Source organism: Dama dama, chromosome 14 (genome assembly GCF_033118175.1).
Source record: "Dama dama isolate Ldn47 chromosome 14, ASM3311817v1, whole genome shotgun sequence".
NCBI lineage: Eukaryota > Metazoa > Chordata > Mammalia > Artiodactyla > Cervidae > Dama > Dama dama.
The window spans coordinates 67,849,646-67,866,011 of record NC_083694.1 but is presented as its reverse complement, the minus strand read 5'-3'; the positions used below and the strand labels follow the sequence as shown (position 1 = coordinate 67,866,011).

General features: G+C 44.7%; 1 protein-coding gene across 1 annotated transcript; it reads right to left on the bottom strand.

The window, feature by feature from the left end:
- Positions 1-3,763: 3,763 nt before the first annotated feature.
- NEK2 (NIMA related kinase 2) lies at positions 3,764-16,347 on the bottom strand. Its single transcript, XM_061161012.1, has 8 exons — positions 16,124-16,347; positions 14,785-15,002; positions 14,263-14,503; positions 11,307-11,389; positions 10,441-10,567; positions 9,275-9,494; positions 7,713-7,838; positions 3,764-4,689 (listed from the first exon to the last, which is right to left on the bottom strand). The coding sequence occupies exons 1-8, from the start codon at positions 16,217-16,219 to the stop codon at positions 4,463-4,465; spliced, it is 1,338 nt and encodes a 445-aa protein (XP_061016995.1). The 5' UTR covers positions 16,220-16,347; the 3' UTR covers positions 3,764-4,462.
- Positions 16,348-16,366: the final 19 nt, after the last annotated feature.

Below are 16,366 nucleotides of genomic sequence, written 5' to 3'. Positions count from 1 at the left end.
ATCATTCAAATGTCTTGAGTAAGGTTATGGATTATCACCCTTAACTCATTGTTAGGGGAAACTAGATGGTTTGGGAGCAAAGCTAACCTCTTGTGGAGGCAAGCGGGGCTGTAGTCAAGAGAACCACTTTGGAGTTAAAAACATCATTTCTGAAACCAGCTGTGCTTCTTCCCAGCTGTGGTCTCTGCGCTTCAGTTCCCCCATGTAACATGTGGCACTAATGATGTGAACTTCTCAGGGGGTGTTGCAAGGACTGAATGTAATAATGAGAACAAGGCATTTAACCAAGGCCCACATGTGATTTCTCAGTAACAGACAATTGCATGGGGCCGGATGGAAAGGGTGCGCTGCCGGCATAACAGCTCCATGGCGCCAGCTTGTGGTAGGTGTCTCTCAGAGCAGGAGGTTGGTCTTTCTCAAAACCAGCGCCTCTTTTTCACAGGACTAGAAGCAGGCTGTGCTTGGTGAAACTCATCATTGTTTAAACATTCAAATTCTGTAATGGTAAGTACTGTGTTGATGTCATGCAAAGCACCTTAGAAAGATTTTCGAAAGCGACGCTGGAAAAGCATCATTTGGGAGGACTCTGCCCTCTCCATTATCAAAAAAGAAAGTGACAAGTGTTAGTCGTTCAGTCGCATCTGACTCTTTGCCACCCCATGGACTGTAGTCCGCCAGGCTCCTCTGTCCATGGGACTCTCCAGGCAAGAATACTGGAGTGGGTTGCCATGCCCTCCTCTAGGGGATCTTCCCAACCCAGGGATCGAACCTGGGTCTCTCACATTGTGGGCAGATTCTTTACCGTCTGAGCCATCAGAGAAGCCCCTACATGCTGGAGAAGCATCGTTTGGGAGGATTCTTGCCCTCTCCACCACCAGAGAGATCCTTTTCTTAGATTACTGTATCATCATTGCCCAAATACCCCAGATGTCCCCAGCTTTAGGGGTGGAGATGCATAAGCAAATAAAGACATCTCAGTTCCCAAGCCTCTGCCTGCTTTCAAGTCCTGCCGGATCTCATCTCCTAGACACGTTCAACTTCCCCCTCCTCTGGGGCATCTCTTCCCGACCCCACGCCCCACTCAAGCCTTTCTGATTTCCCCCTCCACCCCACTTCAACCCTAACTTCTGCAGTACTACCTACCACCTCTTCTGTGATTGCACCCCCATTTCCTCCACCCCTTTCCTGCTTCAATTCCTCTCCATAGCACTTAGCACTAACTCCCACACGTGTTTCTTGTCTGTTTACTCTCTTGCCCCGTTTGAATGTCACCTCCCTGAGGGCAAGGATTTTGGTCTTCCATGCTTCCCTGGTGGCTCAGAGGTTAAAGCGTCTGCCTGCAATGCGGGAGACCTGGGTTCGATCCCTGGGTGGGGAAGATCCCCTGGAGAAGGAAATGGCAACCCACTCCAGTATTCTTGCCGGGAGAATCCCATGGACAGAGGAGCCTGGTGGGCTACAGTCCACGGGGTCGCAAAGAGTAGGACACGACTAAACAACTTCACTTTCACTTTCATGCTGGACCTTCAGCACCTTCAACAATGCCTGGTTGTAGCAGGTGCTCAGTAACTTGCTGATTGGCTAAAGGAAAGAATGAAAACAAAGATGGACTCTAAGATGGGAGAAACCAGAGAAGCTCTCAGCATGCCACAGGATTAAAAATAGGAAAGAAAACTCCTTTCCTAAGGTAGGAAAGGAGTTTCCTAAAGAAAGGGTAGGTTTCACGAGTATGGGGTCAGTGCAGTCACATAGGCTCCGCACTGTGGAAGGGCCTGGCATTTAGAAAGGGCTTCCCTGGTGGCTCAGAGGGTAAAGAATCTGCCTGCAATGTGGGAGACCCAGGTTTGATCCCAGGAAGAGGAAATGGCAACCCACTCCAGTATTCTTGCGGGGAGAATCCCATGGACAGAGGAGCCTGGCAGGCTAGTCCATGGGCTCGCAGATTCGAACACAACTGAGCGACCTACACTACGACTACTACCGGGAGTCTAATGCTCTGTGTTTGTAATCTTGAAGGCCATATTGCCGTTGAATTCGTGTTTCGTAAGTCAAGTCCAGGAGGATCCTGGTGCAGATATTGGCTCAGAGCCTCAGCTCAAGCATGGGTCTGCCGCCAAGTCCCCCACCCCTGGTGCACCGGGCCCCACCCGGCCTCCCACTCTCTGCTCCCAGAGGGGTTCTGGGTATGGGTGGCGGAGGATGCCCAGAAGCCTCTCAGGACAGAGGATGGCAGCAGTGCCTCCCAATGCCTGCCCCCTCCTGGGCTGGCAGCCCCATCGCGTGGTGGGTGGGCAGCCAGCTAGACGTCTTCTCTTGGCAGGGGTGATCCAAACACCCCACTCGAGGTACACAGAAAGTCCTGGCTTGGAGGTGACCTACCTGCTGCAGCTGGGGCGGTGGGCGTGACTCCTCCAACCTGAGGGCGTGTGGGGCTTGTTCAGAGTCACGGGCCCCCGGACGCCCGTCACACGCATGTGTGTCTCTTCTGGCCAGCCTGAGGCATCCTCCCGGATGAGTCACCAAATGTGTTATATAATTTCAGCGATTCCGCTGCTGAGCTACATGTGCTGCTATCTGCACTTAAAACTGGCATCACACAATATAAAAGATGAATAGCAACATTCATGCTAATAATTTAAAACTTCAATTTTTCTTAAGGAATTAAACAGCAAATACCACCACAATTTAAGCAGAGATTTTGGAAGAAAGGACGAGGCTTTCTATGTACCTTTAATGGTACTTATTTCCTGCTTTTTGAATAAGGAGCCCCACACTTTTCTTTTGCTCTGGGCCCTGCAAATTATACTCAACACTGACATCAAAGTGGTCCTGTTAGGATTAATCTGTGGGTATACCATGAAGGTACTGTAATCATTGTATTGCAATAATATTATATCTTTGCTGGAACTACACTATCAACTGTGTAATAAACCTGTAATAAAATAGCTAACAGCAAAGAGATCAAACCAGTCAACCCTAAAAGGAAATTAACCCTGAATATTCTTTGGAAGGACTGATGCTGATGCTGAAGCTCCAATACTTTGGCCACCTGATGTGAAGAGTCAACTTATTAGAAAAGACCCTGATGCTGGGAAAGATCAAAGGCAGGAGAAGGGGATGACAGAGGATGAGATGGTTGGACGGCATCACCGACTCAATGGACACAAATTTGAGCAAACTCTGGAGACAGTGAAGGACAGCGAAGCCTAGCATGCTGCAGTCCATGGGGTCGCAGACAGCCGGACATGACTGAGCAACTGAACAACGAAAATAGCTAATGAAGGAGTTGTTTTTCCCATTTATTATAACTCTTCATAACTTGGTCTTAGTTCATTAAGCTAAAAGGATTAGCGTTGGCAGGAAAACATCACATGAAAAATGCAATGGGCACAGCAAGGACTGCTAATTCATATTACAAGTCAGAGCTTTAAAAAAAACAAAAAATCCTTCAAGACCAAAATCAGTTTTGGTGGGGGATATTCCAACAAGAGTTCGCTGAGATCAGGTGTCTCAGGAGTGGCGCTCTGACATTCAGCTGTGGGGACCGTCTGGTGGGGACGCAGGGTGTTCAGCAACACCCTCCCTCCAATCACAACTGAAAACACCTCCAGGCCTTGCACTGCCCCGGGTGAGGACCACCCGTTCGCATGGACAGACAATCAGGTAGTCAAGTGACCACACAGCCCTTGGGACCATCATATTCTCTTTCCTCACCTCCCATGCAAACCACTAACTACGATCAACCTATACAAAAGACACTGGATATAGGAAAACTAAAGAATTCTTTTATTTATTAAGAAAGAGGTGGACAAATGAAAGCTCACATACTGCTAAAAAGAATAAAAAGAAAAAAAAAAAAAAAACACCACTGTACGGCTCTTGGGAACATCACATTCTCTTCCCTATCCTCCCGCAGAGCAGTGGGTATTTATAAGCTAGATGTCAAGGTATTAGTGACCAATCTATATCCAGTTAGGGTTTCTCTAAGCTAAGAACATTTAAAACCTCAGACTTTTATTAAAACTTCTAAAACATTTAAAACCTCTAGACACGACAGCTGTAAGCACACCATTCAGGCCCTTAAAATGTCTCAGTAAGCACTGCTCCTGAGTAATATCTTTTCCTAATATTATTCCCCATCACCCTACATTTATAACATTTCCAAAAAAAAAAATAACATTTCATGTTCCAGTAGTAATCACACACAGGATTAAAAGCCCAACCGGCCAAGAAAGTGTTATTCTTTCTATGAAGTGTTCTTTACAAAAGGAAGAAAAATGAAAGGCATGGACTTTGGTACAATTGGTGCTGGAGAATTGCAGGATTGATACCCAAATATCCTGCCGACTCTAGAAAAGGTGCGGCTCTCGGAACCACAGAAACAGGTTACAGCAGTCCATTTTTCATCTAGAAAGCGCCAGCGACGCGCAGTGCTCTGCACAGGTCTGCGTCTCTGGCCCGGCTAGCGCATGCCCAGGATCTGCTTGCTTTTCAGCTGGTACGTCTTCTCAATGTCCGACAAGGCTTGAGCGCGAAGCTGAGCAGCGTGAAGCCTTTTTTTCAGGTCCTTGCACTTGGACTTGGAGGTGAGCTGACTCTCAGAATTCTCACCCCGCACGACGTTCTCTTTACTCTCCCCACTGAAGTGAACCTTCTTCTTCACGATCGACGATGGGAGATCAAACAGTTCTTCAGAAAGAAAAAAGAAAAAGGGGTTTGAGTTACGTGAACAGGCATTCGGCTCCTCCACACTTAACCAAACTTACTGAACATATTGAATCTCTCAGTTCATGTGTGAAACCTGGGTACCTGTCATTCTCTCTGGGACAGGAATGCTAAACTGCGTGTTAAAGATCTTACTGGCTTTATTCAACGACTCATGACTGGGGACATCGCATCCAGCAGACAGAAAGGCGCTCCAAGGAGCTGTACAAAAGGAAAGCCTTTTAAGGGCAGGAGGGGGCGGGGTGAGGAAGTGAAACCAGTGGGGAGGGGACTGCCTGTGGCAAGGTCAGTTTCCTTTAGGGGACAGCAGGGATCTATTAGGCAGACGACCAGGTAATTCCAGATTGACTAGTTTAAGATTCCATTCCTGGGAGAGGCTGAAACTGTGATGAAATTAAGCATTAAGTCTTGATTTGATGATGGTTGGTGACAAGTGACTCCATTTTGGATGGGCTGCCTGCCTGCAGGAGACACAGATGTGGGTTTGATCCCTGGGTCAGAGGAGGAAACAGCAACTCACTCCAGTATTCTTGCCTAGAAAAAAAACTTCATGGACAGAGGAGCCTGGTGGGCTACAGGCCACGGGGTTGCAAAGAGTTGGACATGACTGAGCAGGCGACTCTTTTGGACCTGTTGTCTCTTTTTTAATAGGTCAGGGGCTGCAGCTGGCAGAAGTCAATCGGCCTTCTAATCTGTAGCCAAAAATCAAGGAAATGTGCTTCACTCTCTTATCAACTTTCCTCTTAAGGTTAAATGCACTGAAGATTATGGGCCACAATATAAAACTTCTGGAAATCAATGTTATTTATCTCTGTTCTTGAAAACAAGTGCCATTCTACCTGGAACACATTACTTCCAGCTAAGTATGGAACAATTTTGGCTAAATACTTAAGAACATGTTTTAAAAAATGCTTAACTCACCAGAAACTTGTTTCAAAAAGAACCTAAGCAAATTCAGCACAATAAAAGTAAATCAAATGAATAGAGAGTGAAAAATGTGAATTGTACTTTTAATGGGAAGAAAAATAATTTACTTAAAGTGGCTACACTATTAGGAACTAACAGGATTAGTTGGGCGTTGGGGACTGGCAGGTTTGAATTCCAGAAACTTTTGTTTCTCCTTTGTGTTCATTTAAAGGAAATATGTTCAAATATTTACTGAGCTTACTGTATAGACCATTGTGGGCCAAACAAAGGCCCTATTGTGGCAGGAGGAGACAGAGCATAAACAGATAAACAAGTCCATACAAGGAATATTTGAGGGTGGTACATGCTGGGGGCAGGGGGGGAAAGGGAGATAGAAGTTCTGGGGGTGTTTGCAGCGATGACTGTAATAAGGTGACTTCTGAGCAGAGACCTGAGGACAGAGTGGAGGGAAGAAGCCACGTGACTATCTGGAGAACATTCCAGACGATATGGAAAGGTCCCGAGAGAGGGGCAGGCTGCACAGAGAAACGCCGCGCTTTGACTTCCTATTTCATACACTCTTTCTCCACAAAGCATTTTAGGAGATTGCTTTTAGGCCTCAACTCCATTGTTTCAAATAGATCCACCTTTATTACCACAAATAGCTACCCATTTGAAGAGCAACAGTAAATCCTACTAATGAAATTTGAAGAGCAACTGTAAATCCTACTAATGAAATAGTTTTAGAAGAAAGAAAAGTTTTTAGAAAATGAATTAGTATTTCATTAAATAGAAAGAGAATTAGCATTCATTAAATAGACTAAGGAATGCTTTCAAAAGATGCTGTTGCTGTGATGATCTCAACTTATTTTTCTCACGGCTGAATTCTAGCGCCTGAGGATGAGGAGGGGGCACTGCCAACCGTCCTGGGCTCACCAGGGCAACCCCCACCCCCCACCCCCCCGCCCACTGCTTTGCTGCTCTTCTGGTTGGTGTTCAGTTGCTCAGTCAGGTCTGCCTCTTGGTGACCCCAAGGACTGCAGCCCTCCAGGAGTCCCTGTCCTTCACCATCTCCTGGAGTTTGCTCAAACTCATGTCCACTGAGTCAATGTTTTTCTTAGGTTCTGACAAGTTCGGTTCTTCAAAGTATCTCCGACCCACACTGGAAACTGCATCCTCACAGCTCATTTTAAGTCTTTGCCATGATTTGCACACAGGTGAATTCTTCTACCTACATATCCTACAAAGTGAAATACAGCATTCCTCTCCGGGACTTCTTACCCTCTGCTCAAAGACTCTCTGGGAAAGACAGAAATAAACTCTTAACTGGAAGAGCCGTCCCCAACAGCGTCTTCAAGAATTCTCAGCAATGGGCCAGATGCATGAAACTCACCCAGGTAAAAATTATTCCTCATTCTATCATGATTTATGTCTAGTTTGTCTTTATGGATGGCAGTGTAGAATCTAAGAAAAGTTGAAATAAATATTATATAAATACTGAAATGGTAGATAGTCATATTGAGAAAAAAGATACTTACCTTCCATCACTAGTTTCATTTATTTCCCTTGCTTATTACAGAGCATATGTAGATATTAAACAATCACATTCTGACACATACGCGCAACTGGAACGGGTCTTAGCAAAGACCTAAAAGTGATGGCCTGTTCTACAGTTGGGTTTGCCACCCTTTTAAGCCACAGTTTCTGTGAAGGATGGGGCAAGTGTTAGTTGGTCATGCGGCAATAGTAAAATGCTGGGATTTTCACTTGGAAAGGGAGAGAAATGTAGAATTCTGATAATGTACCCGGAGAAAAATCGGAAAGACACAGCAATTTTTTATGACCTAATTTTTAAAAATAAATATCAAATACTGCATGTGTTGTTTGACAAAGTGAACAAAACTGAAGATGACCGCATCCCTACGCACAGGCTCACGTCTCTGATCCCAAAGAGTCAGCCATGGCAAGAGCAGAGTTCTTACCCCCGCTGAACCACATCCACTCAACCGAGTGCCTCTCACAGCTCAGGACCCTGGAAAGCTAAAGCGGGCAGCAGCTCTGCTCAGAGCTGGCTCTCGTACCTGGGCCGCCCGCCAGAGACAGGAACCTCTGCTCCTTCAGCAGGCTGTAGTTCTTCAGCAGGCCTTCTGCTCTGGCCAGCTTGTTCTCTGCCAGCCTCTCACGGACACAAAGCTCGCGTTCTTTCTCTTTAAAAAGGGAACGGAACAAAACAGACAGAAATGAACAAGTGGCTCTGGATGTAAACAGTTCACGTTTGGTTATCTTACTGCTTTTCCTTATCGTGAGGCTGGCAGCCTGACCGCCGATGAGTCATGTTTAGTGAGGGTTTCTTACCGTACACTCGTCAACTGGACGGTCCCCGTGTCATAACCCATGTTTGTATACTGTGTGTTGTCTTAGGTTTCCTCCTAAGGACCAGCTTAGACACAAGGACAAAGTCAGCTTCAACTTTCGGTCGTGATGTGTGGGAATAACTCACGGGGGGAGCACCAAGAGCTCCTGCCATCCTGCTCGCCGCTGGGAAGGGCCGACAGTTCATTCTCCAGGCGTTACTCGGCCCAAACCCCCTCCCTCCGAGTGAACAACAGCACCCAAAGGGAAGGGAAAAAACCCAGTGCAGTGAGGTGTTACTTCTTTAGATCAGTAACAAAGGCTATTATTTTTTCATGGCCCAGCATTTAGAGAGTTCAGATTTCAGCTGCTACATGAAATTACAGAACACTGAGGAAAGTTAAAAAAAAAAAGTTTTTGCTTGTTTTTTGTGGGTTCTTTTTTTTAAAGAATGCCTTTAACAGAAGAGACTTAGATTTTCAGGCAAGCACAAGCTGTTCCTCCTGCAGAGTGTATCTCACAGTCCTCGATGATTATGAGGAAGTAAAACATTAACTAATGCATTTGGATGCTTTATAAGCACATTTAAATAGAGTACTTTATAAGTACATTTAAAATTAAATATAAGTACATTCATAAGTGAATGTGCATTGGCGTAAAGCTGCAGAAGAGACGGTCACGGTCTCTCTTCCCTCCGTGTCAAAAGGCAGAGCCCTACCGTTGCGGCCGCCCTATGGAACCCCCACACCTGGCTAGCAGCTCTCACTTCAGAGGCGTCAACAGACTTTCAACATCAAAAACTCCTGCGTCCGTCAATACCCATCAGAGTGTTTAAACATCTCGTATCCACAGCCTCTATGGAATGACCCGAAGATGTATCGTCTTATACACTGTGTGATTTTAGAGCTGGGCCGCGCTGCAGCGGCGTCTCAGAAGGGAGAGACGACAGCTTTGATTCTGGAAGGTGGCGAATTCTAAGAGATTCTTTACGGTGGGAAACCTTAGGGCCCGTATGTTAAGGAAGAAAAGAAAACAGTGGCCCTAGAGGGCGGGGTGATGACTCCTGTGCCGGCCTGTCACAGTTAGGGCCTGACGGCATGACGACAGCGGCTGATCTCGGAGAAAGAGGCTCAGCACGGAGGCGCGGCAAGCCTGATGTAGGGATTCCGGCTGCGCAAGTGTTTATAACAACGCCCTACGAGACACAGACACGACACCCTGTGTTCACGGAGACGTTCACACACTAGGATCAGCCTCTGGGAGCGCTGGGCTTCGTCCCCCCCAGACTTACGCTCCAAGCTTTCTTCCCTGGCCTTGAGGGCTGCCTCCCGCTCCTGTAGCTGTATTTCCTTCAGTCTCAGCTCACTCAACACAGGGCTGGAGTCCTGCAGCTTCTCTGGTTCTCCTAATCGCCGCCCTCTTCTCTCAGGATTTCTCCTTTGCTCTTCGGCAACCAAGTCTGCTATCAAAGGATTCTCAAGAATTTCTTCAACAGAAGGTCGATGGTAATCCTGGGGGAAAAAAGACTCGGCATATATTCCGAAGCAAAAGAAAAGGCTCCTTTACAGGTGGCTCTTTTTTTTTTCTAACCGGGTGTGCAGCGTTACAGTTCAACATCTGTGTACACTAGAGAGATCCCTGACACAATTCTAGCTACCATCCATCACCATGCAACTGACCCCCTTCACCCATCTTGCCCACTGCCCCCTCCCCACATAGATGCGTCTTAAACACCGGAAAAGTACATTCACTGGTGGCTTTAACTCAGGAGGCTCTGTGTCCACAAAGCGAAGCAGATTTTAATTTCCTTTGCTCCCCTTTTAACCTAAGAAGGCTCGGCCCCTGTGCTGGGCTGGGTAGCACTGCCAGGGTCCGTTTGAGGGCCCCCACTGTCCTTGCGTCTCTAAACCCTATTAAGCAGGATACGCTCTCCCTGACCTCCAGTCCTGTTACTTCACTTGTATCCTTCTCTTTGAACTCCCACAGCACGGACCTCAATTCCTACACCAGCCCGATCTCTCCCCCTCCCACCGCCAGGTTTGTTCTACAGTCTGAGTTATTTCCCCTCTGCTCTTTCAGCCCTCCCCGCCCACCATTCCCATCTCTCATGGTCTCTAATCTTCCGAGTTAGAGCAGAGTAATAAGATCTTATTATTTCTGGCCCCTTCCTACACCATCCGCTGTGCTGAGGTAGGCAAGGACAAGGGGACTGAGGCTCTGAATCCTTACTGCTACCAGCCACCTGTGAGCGGGGCGGAGCGCGGGAGGAGACAGAGAGAGAGCGGAGATGGGCAGCCAGCAATGCGCCAAGGATGCATGTTTTCACTTGTGTTAACAGAGCAGATTTATCAGCTAAGGAAATCTATTTAATGTTTCCTTAGTCTCTTTGCTCCACGACAGCACACACTGCAAAACTTAACTGAGGCATGAAAACATATGTCATCTTATAAACTTTACCTTTAAATTTAACATCCTCGTAATAATGTCGTTTAATTCATCAGAGTAACGATATGGAATTCGCCTGAATTTGCCCTCTCTGATCTTCCCAGCTAGTTCCTTCTGGTTGAAAGCTGTAAATGGGGGCCTGAAGAGAAAAAAAAAAAAATTTTTTTTTAATGTAAAAATGAAAATATATAATATGAAGCAAATCAAAAGCAGAGTTTAAGGTCCAGTTTGTGTTTATGTTTCTACCTCTGGGAGCTTCTTCTGTAGCTAAGTTTCCCATCCTTGGCACTACTGACATTTGGAGCCCACAGCTCTGTTACGGGTGCGGTCCTGTCCATCCTTACTGCAGTTTGCGGCAATGCTGATCCCTGTCCCTTAGATGTCAGTAGCTGTCCCTAGTTGTGACGACTAAGATGTCTCCAGACATTGTCAAGTATCCCATGGCAAGCAAAACTGAGGGGGTAAAATTCCCCTTCCCTGCTTGAGAACTCCTGCTCTACAGAAGAGTTTAGAATGGAAAAAAATGAACAAAGGGAAAGAAGCAGGGTTCCGTCCGGTCCAAACCCCAGACCGCTTGACCAGATCTTCATTTCCTTTCTTCCACAGGTCTGACCTGTGTGCTCGCCCTGTGAGCTAAACTCAGCCTGACAGGGAGGCACCCAACCAGGTTACAAGCTTGAGAAGTCTAGATTCAGCCTCAGGGGTTATGTTACTAATTTGTAACTCGTTTTTTAACCTGCCCATCTACCTTAATTTGAATCCAAGGTGTGACTCTTTCAGACTTGAATGTGCATGGATGCTCAAAAAGCTGAACCCAGTCAAAGGTGACAGACCTAAGCATAGACCTCAGACTAGAAACCTGTCTTCACCATACTTACATTAAAGCACATAATTCATACAGCAAACAACCCAGTGACCAGATATCCGATTTCTCGTTGTAGGACATGCGATTCATTTGTTCCTTTTGTGGGGAAAGAAAGGAGGAGTTTAAAGTTTACTTTGCTTTAAAACAGACTCACAGACACAGAGAACATACTTGTAATTGCCAGAAGGGAAGCAGGGGAAGGGAAGGACTGGGAGTTTGGGATTAGCAGATGCAAACTATTCCATAGAGGATGGATAAAAAAACAAGGTCCTACTCCATAGCACAGGAATCTACAGTCAAGAACCTGTAACAAACCATAATGGAAAAGAATATAAAAAAGAATGTGTGTGTGTGTGTATATAAAAAAAAATAATCACCTTGTTGCATAGCAGAAATTAACACACTATAAATCAACTATACTTCAATAAAATAATTTTTTAAAAAGGTTTGTTTTAAAACATAAAATTAAAAAAAAAACATAAAATTACTCCTGGGACAAAAATGAAAACTTAAAGTTTGATAATAGTCACTCAAAAAAAAGGAAATTTTTTATATTATAAATATATCATATCTATAACAAAAGTTTCAAATACAAAAGGGTGATTTCTCTTACATTAGGTCTTACATCATAAGATGGTACTTTAAATTGATAATGGAAAAAAGGCAATGATCTTATCCTAATACACTTTATCATATATGATTCATTCATCTATTTTTCATTCACAAATATTTATTGTGTTACTACAGGCAAGGCACTGGCAATTCAAAGGTGAACATGAGACATCTCTACCTCAAGGAATTCATAATCTAGAAACTCTATTTTTTTCTTAAACCGAGTAAATTACTTTATTTTTTTTCTTTCTTTTAAAAATTTTTTTAATTTTTTTTCATTTATTTATATTAGTTGGAGGCTAATTACTTTACAATATTGTAGTGGCTTTTGCCGTACATTTTTATGAATCAGCCATGGATCTACACGTGTTCCCCATCCTGAACCCCCGAACCAGGGGAAAGTCTAGGATAACATCTGTCTCACATTTAAATGGATATAGGCATTAATGGTTAATTGAATCACCCATTTATGTTTAGTCCACTGTATATAGCACAGTACTAACTAATAATCTCATTGCCTGTTTTAACTATCTGCCTTTCTTAACAACAGTCCACCATGGCTCTTATTTTCAACAGAGGACGAGGAGGCAAGCGCTGTACTGAAACCTTCAGGAGGCTTCTGAGTATTCTAAAGCCCAACAGGTGAGTCTGGCACTACTTCCTGACAATCCCATAGGGAAGGCTCAACTGATCTAATTACAGGGACAGGAGGGAACAGGAACAAAAGAACTGCACAGGTTTCAAATTTTCCAACCACCACCCCTGGATAATTTTCCTTGGCTTCTATTTGGAATCTGATCCAGTGAGAAAATGACACTGTTCTGGCCATATCTGATCTTAGTCAAAAACAAAATCATTAAATTATAAAATTGTATACTGTAGTCAGATTGGTTAACAAAAAATTTAGAAAATCTGGAAGTGTTTGTGAACTGCTAAAAAAATAAATCTCTCTCCATCTTTATTCTGCTCATCTTTTGTATTCAACACATTGATTGGTGCTATCACTTATTGTTTCAAGCTTTTCAAAAGCCACCGTGCTATGCTTAGTCACTTAGTTGTGCCCCACTCTTTGTGATCCAATGGACTGTAGCCCCTCTGTCCATGGAGATTCTCCAGGCAAGAATACTGGAGTGGGTTGCCATGCCGTCCTCCAGGGGGATCTTCCCAACCCAGGGATCAAACCCATGTCTCCTGCATTGCAGGCAGATTCTTTATCATCTGAGTCACCAGGGAAGCCCAGGAATACTGGAGTGGGTAACCTATCCATTCTCCATGGGAACTTCCCAACCCAGGAATCGAACCAGGGTCTCCTGCAGGTGGATTCTTTACCAACTGAGCTACCAGGGAAGTCCCAAGAGTCACTAGAGAGCCATAAATAGTTCATATCCTTTGACACAGCAGTTTCATTTTGAGAGCTATACACCAAGGAAATAACCAAAGCAGAAGAAAGAATAATTCCTACAAAGATATACATAGCAGTCCTCCTTAGAATAGTGACATATTTTGGAAACAAATTATCCAGCAATTGAGGAAACCAGTAAGTGGGTGGAAACAGTACCTCCACAGTAGGAAAAGGCAGCAACAACAAAAAAGAACAAATACTAAAGGTTAACACAGCAAAAATATGCTGTGGGAAGTGAGTGAGTCTCCTGGGTCCCGAATCTCCACATACAAGAATCATCCAGGGTGTCTTAAAATACAGAGTCCAAAATAAAAAGGTGGGGGACAAAAAGACAAAAAGTTGAGTGCAAAGACCTGTCCAGAGGGCCTAAGTCCCTGGATTGGAGCCCAGGACTCTGCATTTTAAACTATCACTCCAGCTGAGAACAAGCTGGTGTCCAGACCTATGGCACTTTGGGAAGTACTGTACATAAGGGCAGAGACAAAACCTATTTCATCTCTGTGATCCCAGAGCTTAGCACATGGCAGCACATTCAGTGAAAGTCTGACTTGCATTGCTGATATAGGAGTTTAGTGGTCTAGTGGTGGGACTTCCCTGGGGGTCCAATGATGAAGACTTTGCCTTCCAATGCAGGGAGTGCAGGTTTGCTCCCTGGTTGGGGAGCGAAGATCCCACATGCCTTGTGGCCAAAAAAACAAAACATAAACAACAGAAGCAATATTGTAACACATTCAATAAAGACTTTAAAAATAGTCCACATCAAAAAAAAAAAAAAAAAAAATCTTTTAATGGTCTGGTGGTCCATTTGAAAAACATCAATTTAAAATAAAACAGTATTATTAATTCTTGGCTATTAGATATTACTAAACAAAGAAATAAACAAAAAGCTCAATTTCCTTGCTTGAATGCTTAGCATTAAGATGTTTTAAAAGTATATAAATTTTGAAATACTTACAGGAGACATGTAATAAGGTGTGCCAACAAATGTTTTTGCAAAACTCGTATCGTGGTTTAATATTCTAGCTAGTCCAAAGTCTCCAAGCTTAACGTTCTGCTTGCCATCCAGAAAGACATTGGCTGGTTTCAGATCCCGATGCAGCACAGTGTGGCCACCATCACTTCGTCTGTGACATTCCTTTAGAGCCAGAGTCAACTGAGCCATCACACGAAGAACAAACTCTTCATCCAAGTATTGTCTGAAATCAAAGCAGTTATGTAGCATGTATCTGCTGAATAAAACCATTGCAAAGATGAAAGGATGTGAATTATCTAGTTTTCTAAGTATACACATAGGGAAATAAATTATTTGGATACGAAATTCAAGTGTTGACTTACCAGGGATTTTCTAAAGTACTGTGGACCCATTGAACAAACACAAGAAGACTCTTCCCCATTACTAAGTACTTTGTCCCTGATCCTAATATAGGATGCTTACAGAAACAAAACTAGGCCCATTTAAGAGATGAATTTATCTTACCTTTCCTTGGTTCCCTTTGAAATTACACTAGCTAGGTCTCCTCCTTCACAACATTCCATTACAATGTACAGTGTCGTGTTGGTCCGGTCAATAATTCTATCATAGTAGCGGACAATGTTTGGATGTTTCAGCTCACGAAGCAAATTCACTTCAGAAACAAGCATTTGTTTCTCAGTTTCTGTCATGGAGCCATAGTCAAGTTCTTTCCAAACTAATATCTGAAATAAAAATTTCCAAGGTATAAATGAACTCATTATAACTCCAAATTTTTAAAATTAAAAAAAGTTACTTCTCTAGTAAATAGATCATACAGTCACTATTATCTAATTTAGTTTAATGAACTGAGGACCCCTGAGTTTATTTACATCACCTTCCCCTAATTTTTAAGCAGTAAATGATGCAACAGAGGGTGATGAGGTAGGTTGGGCTGCCCCCAACCCCCTACCCTCAGTGCCTAGTGGGAGGTTGGCAGAAGGTACTCTAGTCAAAGCTGGAGCAGAGGTAATTCAAGTCCCCAACCATTCCAACTAGTCAAGATTTCCAGGGTAAGAAAACTTAGTAAAGACCCCTCCATCAGAGCTAACTTCCTTTCCACTTTTTTTTTTTTTTTTTCTGTGTAGGTCAACCCACACACCTTGGGAGATATGACTCTAACAATCAGGATAATGGGTAACTTAAATATTAATTCTGACTACAAAAGTTCTAGGTTCTGCTGGTTATGACAGAGAGAATTACACTTCTCTAAAAACAGCTCAGGAGTCAGCTACCAGTCACCAACAGAAGGCCCATGGCAGGTCAAAGCAGGAAAAAGGAAGAAAATGGAAGAGAACAGAAAAAAGACAGGAGAAGAAAAAATACACATATATATATACCTTCTACTTGGCACATTTTATTAGTTTTACTTTGGCCACATGATGAGAAAAGCTGACTCACTGGAAAAGACTGATGCTGGGAAAGACTAAGGGCAGGAGAAGGGGACGACAGAGGACGAGATGGTTGGATGGCATCACCGACTCAATGGACATGAACTCGGGCAAACTCCAGGAGCTGGTGAAAGACAGGGAAGCCTGGCGTGCTGCAGTCCATAAGGTTGTAAAGAGTCGGACACGACTGAGCGACCGAACAACAACAAAGAATTAAGGGACAGATTCACAAATTAAAAAAGAAAAAAAAAAAAAAGGATGCGGCTTCCCATCCCTTGAGAGACCCGGGTCAGGCACAGATCTAGGGGAAAGGGCTGCCTCTTCTGAGCAGTCTTGCGTTTCAGAAGCACACCGCCAGGCTCCCTGCTTCCTCTGGGCGGCCGGGGAGCGCAGGCAGGGACCAGGCCCGCGCTCACCTTGCCGTCGCTCTTCCTGCGGATCTTCTGGCAGCGGCCGTAGGAGCCCGTGCCAATGGTGTACAGCACCTCGTAGTCCTCCACCCGAGTCGGCATGGCGGGGCCCGCGCAGGACGCCTGCAGGCCGTACCGTCTCCTCGGAGGTGCAGCCACCGACCCACAGACCTCCAGCCCGGGTGCCCGGCCGCCCTGATCTGCGGCTCCGGTTTAACCGTCGCGGGCCCCGGCCTCGCAGCCTATTGG

Excerpts from the sequence above, each read along its gene's own strand:
- NEK2 (XM_061161012.1), bottom strand. The coding sequence starts at position 16,219 with ATGCCGACTCGGGTGGAGGACTACGAGGTGCTGTACACCATTGGCACG. Across the intron at positions 11,390-14,262 it reads CACCTTATTACATGTCTCCT|GAACAAATGAATCGCATGTC; the intron begins GTAAGTATTTCA and ends TCCCCACAAAAG. Across the intron at positions 4,690-7,712 it reads GTCTCTGGCGGGCGGCCCAG|AACTGTTTGATCTCCCATCG; the intron begins GTACGAGAGCCA and ends TTCTTTCTGAAG.